This window comes from Pleurodeles waltl, chromosome 8, assembly GCF_031143425.1.
Source record: "Pleurodeles waltl isolate 20211129_DDA chromosome 8, aPleWal1.hap1.20221129, whole genome shotgun sequence".
Taxonomy (NCBI): Eukaryota; Metazoa; Chordata; class Amphibia; order Caudata; family Salamandridae; genus Pleurodeles; species Pleurodeles waltl.
The window spans coordinates 634,917,632-634,931,562 of record NC_090447.1 but is presented as its reverse complement, the minus strand read 5'-3'; the positions used below and the strand labels follow the sequence as shown (position 1 = coordinate 634,931,562).

At 46.4% G+C, this 13,931-nt stretch overlaps 1 protein-coding gene across 1 annotated transcript in view; it reads right to left on the bottom strand.

Annotated features, from left to right (window-relative positions):
- The window catches only part of PHEX (phosphate regulating endopeptidase X-linked), a 1,559,577-nt gene extending 1,556,017 nt beyond the window's left edge, over nt 1-3,560 (bottom strand). Inside the window, exon 1 of the mRNA XM_069204739.1 lies at nt 2,917-3,560. Coding sequence (XP_069060840.1) covers nt 2,917-3,040 — 124 coding nt within the window. The 5' untranslated portion in view covers nt 3,041-3,560. The remainder of the gene's footprint in view (nt 1-2,916) is intronic.
- Between the last annotated feature and the right edge of the window lie 10,371 nt (nt 3,561-13,931).

The following is a 13,931-nucleotide window of genomic DNA, read 5'->3' as shown; positions in this document are numbered from 1 at the left end:
GGATGCTATCTATCTGGCCTGGCAACAGGCCCATTCACTGTAAGCGGTGGGAGACCTATTCCATGCAGATGAAATTACATCCTTTGAACAATGAAAACACAACTATGACCTTCCAGAGACAGAACCACTATACTACTAGCAAAGTTGGCACTGGATCATGCAGCCTACCATGAAAAGCACAGCGGGTAGGGCCTTAACACACTTTGATAAGTGGCTTATCATGAAACAGGATAAGAAAAATATCTGCTCTGACATTTATAAATACCTGCAACATCAGAAGACTATGAACCCTTCACCAGTGCAAAAGTGATGGGAAACTGAACTAGGATGACAGCTGTAAGATAGAGAGAGGAGGGACATTTACATTAAACACGGATCTCAGCTGCTAGTATTTCAGGCAGGGAAGCCCTTCTAAAGATGGCACACTACTGGCACTACACCCAAGATGCACACATAAATGCCACCGGGCCTCATCAACCACGTGCTGGAGGAACTGTGGGGTGGGGAGGGCGGGAAAACTAATATATATCATATTTGACTGCTTCAAAGTAACTAAATACTAAGAGGACGTGCTCAAGAGCACAGACACTATATTTCACACTGTCATACCATGACTCCTGGCATATGCCATACTGGGATTACCCATCACATTGACAAACCCTCTGCAGTCCCCCAGGAGTAAGGCTATAACTATGATCCTATGTGCAGCCAGGTCGGACCTAGGGGCATGCTGGTGTACCGAGCGAGGCCCAGAAAATGGGGAATGGTTTCAATGACTGAGTTCAGTTGAGGATGGAGAAACTCACAGTAGCCCTAGAACACTGGAAGATAACCTTTCACAAGACATGGGGGCCATGTGTTGATTTTCTGTCTCAGAAACATAGAGGACTCACTTATCCCAGATACCGGAGAATATTACACCTGAGGGACGCACGTCAACACTGATGGAGCTAGACTCTTTACCATCCTCAACGCCACCCCCCGTGAAACGGTCTTGTCCTGTGTCACAACTTACCTTTTCTACCCTTACTGAGCATGGATCTAAGAGGGAGGGAAGTTAGGGAGGGTCACCTGTTGCCCTTTAAGTTCGTTGTTATCTTTATTATACTGGATGCATTGATGTCGCTCAAGACTTGGCTTGCAGTACTAAGCTATGTATCCTTGCTCCGCGACATGCAATTTGAGTTGTATTTGACTTGTGTATTTGTTGTAAGAAATAACAGTAACACATGTTTAAATCATGAAACAGAAATGCAATGCATATGAAAGGCTTGAGTAAGTGGGCTTTGTGCATGTTTTTGAATTAGTTAGGACCCCTGAAATTTAACTTGAAGTGGGAAGGGGCACATTTAGAAAATAAGATTATGAATGCAGCCATGGTCTCAGTCCTAACAAACCAATGCTCTGTCATACCTCAACAAGGCTAAAACAGTTGGTGAACCTTCACCTCTGACCAGGCAGGAAGCGAGAGTCCGTCCGTGTGTCACGATTATATATGTCTGCGGTCTGCTAGAATGGGGGGGGGGCGGGGTTGGTGGCGGGGTTGGGGCGGGGTTGGTGGAAATTCGATAGAAGAGTATTTTTAACGGCCCCCATTAGCCCTAGCCATTAACGATACAGCGGGGTTAATGCATGGATTGAGCTTTTCGCCCCACATGTGCTGATTTGAAAGCGTATCGCCTCGTGTTTGCTCTTTGCAAAATCTTAGCTCACATTCGCACAAAGAGCACCTTGTCGCGCTACCCATAGAAGCGTGCTTCAAATAACATTGCATTAATAACAGGGACGGTAGATGCCAGTTTACCTCAGTCTGTGCAATTCTGAGTGGCAAAAAATAGGTTCTGGCATTTAATGTATTCATGCGGTTCTCAGTTATAAATGCCTAGTCTCCCCCAGGCATGGTAATGAAAAACATGTATAGTACTGAAGGCAGATACTTTATGAGCGAGCATTTTCGGTTTCGACAAATTGTTTCCAGCTGCACTAAAAGCGATAAGATACTTGAGTACAAGCTTGGAAACTTCAGCCTTTCGGAACATTACTTTCAGATGTTGTAGGATTGAAGTGGAGAGGGCATGGCGCTATGTACAGACGGCGTCTTAGAAAGACAGACATCACACTGAAAACTTCGCAAAAGTCTTAGAAGTCCCTCAAAGTATCCACAAAACGTAACGCAAGTGTCCAAAAATCTAAGAAATCAGCTTTAGCTCCAAAAACTCCACAGTGATTTTCCTGAGGCTGGCCTCGCCCATACCACTGAAGCGCTATAATCAAAAGTAATTAGAAAGAAATTCCAAACAACTGGAATTAATAACTTCAATTATTTCCAGAATCCACACTAATGAGCCAGGCTACCCACCCTTGAATCTGAGGCCCACAACGGGTAAAAAAGCAATTTACCCTGCTGATACCGATAAGAGAGAGGCACAGGAGGCACAAAAGTTCCAGTCAAGGCTTTTCTCTGTGGGTCTGCCAAGCAGTCAAGAGTGTGGTGGTGGGTTTAGAAATACACAGATAAATTGGACAAGGCAGCTTCGTAAAAATAAATATGTGAAACAAAAAAACTCAAACGCGCGGCCAAACACAAAATAAGAGACTGTCGCCACCATACATCCGAAAAGGTATAGTAACGCACCATACGATAACAACACAAATCTGGAAAATCTTCAATTTCCCTGATTTTTTTTTTTTTTTTGGTGTTGGTTTGTGATGTTTGGATTTATTCATGCATTTAAGTGAGACCACTGTACCGAAAGCTCGGGCGTTTCCATGTTGAAAGGATCAACATGTCTTTGCCACACAGTTGTATCAACTGTATTTTCTGACTGTGATGAAATCTGCAGAAAATTCAGTGACATAAAACTGCAACTTCAAGATGCATCTCAACATAACAAATCATAACATAAAGCAACATACCCAAAAACAGGACTGCAGCGAGTGCCGCAGTGGCACACACAAAGAGCACAAGGGCAATCCGTGTCGCTTTGTTGGGAGCATTCTGATTGGCTGCCGTAGAACTCCCCATCTCCTGGCCTTCCATGGCACCAAGCGGGCTCCTCCAGAAAGCACTGCTGAGTGTTTTGGTCCACTGGTTACTGGGTTCGTGGAGGAGGCAACTTCAAGCAGACCACCTACAAGACAAGCCAGCCCCTTCTCTGCTTTTCTCATTTACAACTTGCGGATTCTGTCCCCAGGGATCTTGTTTCATTCGCTCCCAGCAAAAAACAGGGATGAAAAAAAGTGATCGAGCCTGTCCGTGTTTTCTTTAGTTTTAAACGAAATCAGCAATGTGACTATGGATTGGCAAAGCGCACGGTGACTATTTTATTTACGAGTCCCGTGCTCTGCTGATGTCTATGTGATGCAATGACTTGCAGCAGCAGGCCACTTCACTTTAGTCCAGAGCTGTCCTTCTGCCACTGCACAGCTGCTCCCAGCATATCGAGCTAAGGCCGGCAGCAGCCTCCACGGAGACGTAAAACAACTTCAGGCTGCTGCGCGAGAGACTGGGCAATCCACACAACAGCAAACAACCGGGCGTTTAGCTGGCCCTGTACCCCACAACTTCGACAGCCTGATCTTATTCACTCTTGTGAAGGGCATTTCTCTACCACAAGTAGGTGCTCACTGCACAAGCAGGTCCCTTTTAAAGCCTCCCAGTGAGCGGGGTGACATCCTGTAACAGATCATTTTGTGGAGGATTGACAATGACGTAGTGCCAGAAGTGGCAATTACAGCAACGCATAGAATTGCTCTTTTGCTTCTTCCTGAAAGAGGCTATAGAGACAGTCGACGCAGCAGCACGAATCTCAGCAGAAGGCGCCCCGTTCTATGTAACATACATGTGTGGAGACGACAGACAGGTTTTCGGAATGTGGCAGCGATCTATGATTGGAACACAGCACATACCATGGCATATAACTTAAGTAGTATACGCAGTTATTCGCCATTTTTTATGATTTCTTAAATCTGGGGAAGTCTGAACCACTTCAAACCCCACATGCCACACAGGGTCACGAAGTCGTCTATAATTAAATCAAATGTTTGCTTTCCTTAACACAAAACAACCACAGGACCGTACATATAATGACTAAATACATTTATTTCGGGAAACCAAATTACTATGCTCCTGGCAGAGCACATCCTCATGTTTAACACTAACAGCCTAATCTGAAAATATCCCTGTCGAGCAGAGGCCTATAAAGAACAATTCTTTCCGACCGCCTTCAGCCACATAGGAACTTGCCTGAACAGTATGTATAGTTTTACAGAACAGATTTTATAGTTTAAAGTTTTATACAACTTTAAAATATTATGCTGAGGCGTATGCTTTAATATTGCTAGATCTATAGTATTTGAACAAGTAGGCCTGATTCACTGCCCAGTAATCGTTATGTGGAGAACTCGGCATTTAGATGTAGAGACATAGCAAAGCCACATTTTCTGTTTTCCTTTAATTTATCATTAACATTATAATTCAATTTCCACACGTCTTTGATGCCCCCACCTTTTTATATATAGATAAACACTTCACTGCTCTTTTTTTGCAGATGCAACCACTTTTAGCACCCAACATATGAAGGGCTGAAAGAATCAGCACTTAGGTTTACTTAAAGTACATTACATTTAAGCATAGCACATTGTGTGTAAGGAAATGCCTCCTTGGCATGGTTACCCCCTGACTTTTTGCCTTTGCTGATGCCAAGTTATGACTTGAAAGTGTGCCGAGGCCTGCTAACCAGGCCCCAGCACCAGTGTTCTTTTCCGAAAACTGTACATTTGTCTCCACAAATGGCACACCCTGGCATCCAGGCAAGTCCCTTGTAACTGGTACCCCTGGTACCAAGGGTCCTGATGCCAGGGAAGGTCCCTAAGGGCTGCAGCATGTCTTATGCCACTCTGGGGACCCCTCACTCAGCACAGATACACTGCTTGCCAGCTTGTGTGTGCTGGTGGGGAGAAAATGACTAAGTCGACATGGCACTTCCCACAGGGTGCCATGCCAACCTCACACTGCCCATGGCATAGATAAGTCACCCCTCTAACAGGCCTTACAGCCCTAAGGCAGGGTGCACTATACCATAGGTGAGGGCATAGGTGCATGAGCAGTATGACCCTTCAGTGTCTAAGCAAAACCTTAGACATTGTAAGTGCAGGGTAGCCATAAGAGTATATGGTCTGGGAGTCTGCCATACACGAGCTCCACAGCACCATAATGGCTATACTGAAAACTGGGAAGTTTGGTATCAAACTTCTCAGCACAATAAATGCACACTGATGCCAGTGTACATTTTATTGTTAAATACACCCAGAGGGCATCTTAGAGATGCCCCCTGAAAACATACCCGACTTCCAGTGTGGGCTGACTAGTTTTGCCAGCCTGCCACACACCAGACATGTTACTGGCCACATGGGGAGAGCGCCTTTGTCACTCTGTGGCTAGTAAAAAAGCCTGTACTGGGTGGAGGTGCTTCTCACCTCCCCCTGTAGGAACTGTAACACCTGGCGGTGAGCCTCAAAGGCTCACCCCCTTTGTTACAGCGCCACAGGGCATACCAGCTAGTGGAGATGCCTGTCCCCTCCGGCCACGGCCCCACTTTTGGCAGCAAGGCCGGAGAAGATAATGAGAAAAACAAGGAGGAGTCACTGGCCAGTCAGGACAACCCCAAAGGTGTCCTGAGCTGAGGTGACTCTGACTTTTAGAAATCCCCCATCTTGCAGATGGAGGATTCCCCCAAAAGGATTAGGGAGGTGCCCCCCTCCCCTCAGGGAGGAGGCCCAATGAGGGTGTAACCACCCTCAGGGCTAGTAGCCATTGGCTACTAACCCCCCAGACCTAAACACACCCCTAAATTGAGTATTTAGGGGCCCCAGAACCAAGGAAAACAGATTCCTGCAACCTGAAGACGAAGAAGGACTGCTGAACTGAAGCCCTGCAGAGAAGACGGAGACACCAACTGCTTTGGCCCCAGCCCTACCGGCCTGTCTCCCCACTTCAAGAAAAACTGCAACAGCGACGTGTCCACCAGGGTCCAGTGACCTCTGAAGCCTTTAGAGGACTACCCTGCATCTAAAAGGACCAAGAAACTCCTGAGGACAGCGGCCCTGTTCTACAGAAACTGCAACTTTGCAACAAAGAAGCAACTTTTAAAGTCCATACGATTCCCGCCGGAAGCGTGAGACTTTCCATTCTGCACCCGACGCCCCCGGCTCGACCTGCAGAGAACCAACACTACAGGGAGGACTTCCCGCCGACTGCGACCCTGTGAGTAGCCAGAGTTGACCCCCCTGGGCCCTCCCAGCGACGCCTGCAGAGGGAATCCAGAGGCTCCCCCTGAAAGCGACTGCCTGCTTCAAAGAACCTAACGCCTGGTAAAGACACGGCACCGCAGCCCCCAGGACCTGAAGGATCCGACCTCCAGTGCAGAAGTGACCCCCAGGTGGCCCTCTCCCTTGCCCAGGTGGTGGCTACCCCGAGGAGCCCCCCCCTTGCCTGCCTGCATTGCTGAAGAGTCCCCTGGGTATCCCATTGAAACCTATTGCGAACCCGACGCCTGTTTGCACACTGCACCCGGCCGCCCCTGTGCCGCTTACGGTGTACTTTCTGTGCTGACTTGTGTCCCCCTCGGTGCCCTACAAAACCCCCCTGGTCTGCACTCCGAAGTCACGGGTACTTACCTGCTGGCAGACTGGAACCGGGGAACCCCCTTCTCCATTGAAGCCTATGCGTTTTGGGCAGCACTTTGACCTATGCACCTGACCGGCCCTGAGCTGCTGGTGTGGTAACTTTGGGGTTGCCCTGAACCCCCAACGGTGGGCTACCTTGGACCCAACTTTGAACCCTGTAGGTGGTTTACTTACCTGCAAAACTAACCAATACTTACCTCGCCCAGGAACTGTTGAAATTTGCACTGTTTCTAGTTTTAAATTAGCTTATTGCAATTTTTGCCAAAACTGTACATGCTATTTTGCTGATTCAAAGTTCCTATGATACCTGAGTGAAGTACCTTTCATTTGAAGTATTGATTGTAAATTTTGAACCTGTGGTTCTTAAAATAAACTAAGAAAAGATATTTTTCTATATAAAAACCTATCGGCCTGGAATTGTCTTTGAGTGTGTGTTCCTCATTTATTGCCTGTGTGTGTACAACAAATGCTTAACACTACCCTCTGATAAGCCTACTGCTCGACCACACTACCACAAAATAGAGCATTCAAATTATCTCTTTTTGCCACTATCTTACCTCTAAGGGGAACCCTTGGACTCTGTGCATGCTATTTCTTACTTTGAAATAGTACATACAGAGCCAACTATCCTGATTGTGCTACTACAAATGCATAAATGTTCCAACTCCAAAGAGGGTTGGGGGAGATTGCCCGATCTCTTCCCGGGATAGTCGGGCATGGTGGTGTGTTCCAACAACACACCAGGGTTCCTGATTGGGTCATTCGATTAGTTGGTGGGCTGAATAGGGCTTTTTAGTGTCGATGAGGGTGTGGGTGACCTCTTTGGCAGTTATCACATCATGATGTAGGGTGTGGGTAGTTGCTGTCATCTAGTGGTGGGTAGGCCAGAGTAGTTCTTGTGGTATAATTGCCATTATATTGGTGTTTTTGGTTATCTTGGCACTATAGCTGCTGTTAATAGAGTGGTGCAGGCTTTAAAGGTGTTGCAGGAGGACGTTAGAGAGGACTTGCTGCAGGAAGTGGTACTGGAGCAGGCAGGAGTAGGATTAAAACGCCCTTAAACGGAGTCTGCGATATGAGTGCCACTGCAGTTTTCACGTGTACCTTGCCATTGCAAAAGCCAAAGAAATTTAGACAGAAGAGCGCAACCAGGAGGCAGGCACGTTACTTACCTGCCAGTGAACGTTTCCCTGAAGAGAATAATGCCTTCAAATTGATGTTTGCAGGAAGGAGCGGGTCCGTTGTGACGAGGTGAAACCCACGGCACGCACATAGATTGGGCGTTCTGCTCTGGGAGCGCATCAGGGGCAGGGAAGGGATTTCCTTGCAGACGCTGTGGTGGCAGGTTTTTCCAAGCAGGGGGGTGAGTGCAGCAGCATGCTTGTGCCATCAGCGGGGCGTGTGATGTTGAGGAGGTGTCGCAGGCCTTGAAGGCTTGTGACATGCTGGCAGCCGATTGGATGCTGCAGGGAGCATTAGAGGTAAGGCATTATGGCATGCCTGCCAAGATGGCGGTGCACATTGTTTTTGAAGATCTGGTCATAGTAATTGATTCAGGTGAGAATGAGGAAATGAGACAACATGTTGAGGTTGTGCAAGGTACTTTTTTGGGAGGATTTGAATGCAATGTAAGCTTGGGTACTGCCTAACTCTGCCCAGCAGTTGGTTCCTAGCTGGGTCAGTCCCATGCTTAACAAAGTACAGAGATGGGCAGTTAGCAATGGTGCTCTTCATTAGACCTATGGTCAGTTGGGGAATTTAGGTATGGGGGTATAGATGGTAGTGGTGGACGTTGGGAGCCTGAAGTTGTGGACTTGCCTTATGTTGGTAGTGGAGGGTATGAGTGTCAGGCAGAGGCTAGTGAGGTACTTTTATAGCCCAGAGAAGCTCTCGGTCAGTCAGGGTGTGACAACTCCTCTGGGCTGAGCTGCTAAGGTGAATGGCTTGCAATGGCACAATGTGACAGGTGCCAGTGCTGTATGGATACCTGTGGGGGTCGTGGCACCCTCTGGCTGCCGGTATGAAGTGAATGCAGTTTCCGGAGAGACCTGCTCAACATCACAGGAGCCACCGTGTGCAGCTTTGGAGCTGGATGGTGATGCGGGCGATGGAGAGCAGCCAAGCACTAACTGGGGTGCTGCTGGTTTTGCAGGTATATCAGGGTGTGAGGAAGAAGCTTTAGACTATGATGAGGAGGATTGTTTGGTGGAAGATGAAATAATGGAAGAGCAAGGTGTTGCTCAGTTGGTGACTGCTCTAGCATCTGGGGTGGGCAGAAAGTTAACAACCTGAGGAGTGTTGGTGTTTTGCAGACACTGGTACAGAAGCCTGTGTAGCGTGATGCAGGGGGACTGAAGAATGCAAAGAATACTCAGGGACAGCATCCATCAGTGCCTAGAGGTAATCCAAGAGTGGTTTGGGGAGTTATTAAGGTAGTGGTAGGTACCAACACTGTTAGAGTGATGTCTGTGGGTGTGGGAAATAGCCCGATTAAAACACCGTCACAGGACAAGACTGATAATGGAGCTAAGGGCATGGTGATACAAAAGATAGTGGAGTTAAATAAGGTTCATAAACCAAATGCTGCGATGGATGATGGTAAGACAGTTGGGGATACAGTGTTGAACACAGGAAGTGACAAGACAGGTAAAGGTGGTGCAGGTGGAATGGGAGTTAATGTAAAAAATGGGGATGTTGATGCCTTTGGGGGTGTATCTCACTCAACAGATGAAGGATAGGACCTGTAGACGGAAATTATAGGATGTTTTCAAGCTGTTACATAGAGAAGTACAAGCAAAGGAGGGCTCGAAAGGAGGAAGAGTGGAAAGTGGCACATAGGCCAACAGTGCCCACTACCATAGAGAATTGGACTTCTTCATTCTTAATTTTCGCAAGTGGGTATTTGTGAGCGACATCCAGAGTGATGTGTTGCCCTCTTCAAATATACGGATGTGGTGTAGACGGTGCAAATGGATTGTGGGGGTTTTGGTTGGTTTGGGTGCGACAAAGAATTATGAGCCAGATTACCGGTTAATCCCGATAAGGAGTCAGAGGAGATAGATAGTGAGCTCTGGATGCAATGGCTTTCCACTGCTAAGAATGTCTGGGTGGTCCACACTGCTAGCGGTTTGTTATTTCAATACAAGCCCTTTCAGTGGCGTCCCACCCAAACTGGAGTGGGAGGTTTCGGGAGAGGGCAATTTCCCCATAATCGCTCTTGCTGGTCCTTCAGTAGAGGGGTGTGTACATGCCCCCAATGTAAATTTAGACACAACTGCTCAATTTGCAGGTGGAAGCATCCCTTGGGCAGTGTTTTGAGGGAGCTCAATGGGGATGACAAGGAAATACAGTTGTGGGGCTATGTTGGGAGAGGTCAAATGTTAGAGGTAGTGGGAAAATGGCCCTACTCCTGTTAAATTTCAGATTCTGAGTTACTGTTTACAGTTCTGCCCAAAGCACAAAGATGCTAAGTGTTTGCAATGGGGTTTTCTTGACGGTTTCCATTTGCATTATCAGGGGACCAGAGTTCGTGGATGGGTGAATAATTGATGGTCTGCATTGGAGAATCCAGATGTTGAGAGGGCCAAGATTGCTCTGGAACTTGCTCAGGGCAGGATCGTGGGGCCGTTTAGCTCTTGGCCTATGCCGAATTTGACAATTTCACCCTTGGGTGTGGTCCCAAAGAACCAAACGAGCAAATTTATATTAATTCATCATCTGTCTTTGCCCATGGGAGAATATGTGAATAATTTTATAGCTCAAGAAGATTCTGTAGTTCATTATGCTTCTGCTGATGAGGACATTGCTTTGGTGAAGGCTTGTAGTGTTGGAGCAGAAATAGCAAAGTCTGACATTCAGTCTGCCTTTAGGCTTTTCTCAGTATGCCCAGAGGGATTTTCATTGTTGGGATTGCAGTTTGATGGTTCTGTGTACGTAGATAGGATGTTGCTGATGGGTTGCTCAGTATCATGTTCAGTGTTTGAGACTTTTAGTTCCTTTTTACAGTAGTTTTTCCAGTTCAGGAGTGAGGTGCATCAAGTTACACAATATTTGGATGATTTTCTCTTAGTTGGAAAAGGTGGTTCTGGTGAATGTTTGAAAGCATTGGTGCTTATTTTAAGCAATCCATGGCGAAGCTGGGTGTTCTGTTGGCTCTGGAAAAGACTGAAGGTCCGAGCACCTACCTACACTTTTTTTTTTAGATAAAGTTAGATTCCCAGATGATGGAGGTGCGGTCACCTGTGGAAAAAGTGCAGAGGTTGATTTATTTGTTGGAAGAGGCTGTGATTAAGTCTAAGTTGGAGTTGAGACAGGTTCAATGTCCTTTGGGTCATTTGAACTTTGCTTGTTGAGTTGTGAGGATTGAATGTGCTTTCTGCAGCAGCTTGGGATTGCAGTAAATGGTGCAGTGTTGCCCCATTATAAGATAAGATTATGTGGCAGTATTCATGCAGATCTCAAGATGTGTATTTCCTTTCTTAAGGATTTCAACAATGTGACTATGTGGAGTTCTGATGAGGATTGGTTGTGGCAAATGCAAGATGTTTCTAAAGCTTCCGGAGCGCATGGTTTTGGCATCTTTTGGGGTGGCGATAGACTTACCGGCAGCTTGGAAGTCCGCAAAGCATAGTATTGCTTTTTTGGAGTTTTTCTCATTGGTGGTGGCCGTGGTGTTATGGGGTAAGACGCTGGCTAACAGACTTGGGGTATTCCATGCAGACAATCAAACTGTGGTCAGTTTGATGGATTCCCAGAAAGCACTGGATGGTAGAGTTTTTAACCTATTGAGTATTTTTCTCCTGGGATGCTTGAAGTTTAATATTATATTCAAAGCTAGATACGTCCCGGGGTGAATAATGATATCGCTAATGCGCTATGTCTTTCACAGTGGCAGAGATTTCATGGGCTTGCACCTGGAGCGGATGCAATGAAGCCCGTCAATCCGCATGATCTGTGGTCGCTGGGAGAATGAGGATGTTATGCATGATTCAGCAATAACATATCAGTGTGTACTCGCAGCCGTCATGCTCAGGCTTTTTTTGATTTTGTTAAATCTGGTGCATGGGATGGCCCATTGGCTTTGTTGCATAGATGGGAGGATGCGTTATGTTTTATAATGATGCAGAGTGTTGCAGGATTGTCAGCAGTGACTATATCCGTTAAGATGTCGGGGATATCTTTTTATGGTAAGTACTTTTGGGGCTATAATGCTTGGAGGAAGAGGTTTGTAAAAGCATTGTCATGGGTTGGGTGAGGGAAGGTGGGGCACAGGTGGACAGGAGAAGACCGATTTAGTTATTGTGGGATATCATTGCTGATTTGGATGGTATTTGTTTCTCCCCTTGGGTTGCTTCGTTTTCTCTGTTTATGGCTTGGATGTTTCGCGTACCTAAATTGTTGCTTATGCTGGGCAGGGAAGGTTTGATGTGTTCTGTTATGTTGGGAGAAGAGGGGATCAAGGTATGGCTGACACAATCCAAAACAGATCAATTAGGTAGGAGACAGGAAGTGCACCTGAAGTCGACTGCCTCTCCGACATGCCCTGTGGGTTGCTGTTTTTTGTTTCTTAATTTTCTGCCTCAAGGTTCGCTAAACGTTTTCATTCATTAGGATGGGTCTCATCTGACATATTTCCTGGTATTAACTATGTTGAGGATGGCGTTCAGTAAGTTGGGGATTTCCCCCAGAGATTATGGGACACATTCCTTTTGTATCAAAGCAGCTGTGGAAGCCAGACTGTCAGATACTTTTGATACTGGTACCATATATATAGGTCGATGGTGGTCACACTGTTATAAACGCTATGTTCGCTCAAGTTTGCTTGTTGTCTGAGAGGATGGGCATTTTTATGGTTGCAAGTTCTTTGGGTAATTTTGTTTTTCTTTTCAGGTTGTGTAGTGGGTCCTAGCAATGGCTCTTCTGCGGTTTGGATAGTTGTGCACTCGTTCATCCATTGGGCAGCAAAGCATGCAGAGTCGCGCCATTTTGGCTGGAAGCTGGGACTGGATGGAGCTTGTGTGCTGGTTTGGTGGGGGGGTAAAAGTGGCATGAGATGGGGTGAGCTGCTAGGTATACTATCTAAGAAATTATCAGCAGGTTTTTGAGCAGATGTGTTGGTGGTGCATCTAGGAGAGAATGATCTGGTGCCATTACCAGGATTTGGGTTGCTGAAAGAGATGAAGATAGACTTAGCAAGAATCAAAGAGAGATGGGCAGGTACGCAAATATTATGGGTGAAGTTGGTGCCCAGAAGATATTGGCAAGGTGCAAGGAATCCTGGGGCTATAGAAAAGCAAAAAAAGAAGGTCAACATGGAAATGAAGGGTGTCAGTAAGTAAATGGATATTTTACTTTTTGCACAAACAGAGATAGCGAAAGATGATATTTATTTTTTGCAAGGATGGAGTGCATTTATCGCTATTAGGCAATGAGTTTTATGTGCTTGAATTGAGACTCAAGATTGCTGACCTTTTAGGTGAGAGATTTTGGGAATAGCTGGGCATGTTTTTCCGTGGAGGTTCCTTTTCAGTGTGGCAGGAAAACACCTGCAGGTTTTCCTGGTTGGCAGATTTGAAGGCTTTTTTCGGATGGGAGGGGGTCCAAAACCAGAGCAATGAGAGGTCAGGGATATTGAGCAAGACCAAAGGAAAGGAGGGCCAAAGGTAACAACACAAAGTGGAAAGCAGGGCAGAACTGTACATGATTTTGGGTACAAGGTTGGGATGGGAAGGGACATCTATGGAGGATAAGATTTATTAGAGGGGCTGAATTTGGTGCTAGGCGGTTTAAATGTATTAGTGAGGTTGGTTAGAATTGTAAGGCATTTTGTTGAGGATGTTTATAAATTCGTCAGACCTGTTCTATTAAAGCGGCCTTTTACCCCTTACATGGTGTGAGTGTTGTTGTTTGTACACCCTCTCGCACAATGGGGGCTTCTTGGGGAGAGATGGGCTTGCCGGGTCTCCATCTGGGCTAGTTGGGTGTGGTGGTGTGTTCCAGCAGGGTTCCAGCGTTTCTGAATGGGTCATTAGATTAGTGGGTGGGATAGTTAGGGGGTTTTAGTTATGTTGAGGGTGTGGGTGGCCTCTTTGGCCAATGTCACACCTAGGTGTAGGGCGTGGTTAGTCACGGTCATCCCTTCTGCCCCCATTCTTTCTGATTTGGTTGGGTTTCTAGGGTCATAGTTTTATTTGCTGTTTTATGCGTTTTTGTGCTTTTATAAGACAGGTCTTGGAAGAAGTTGT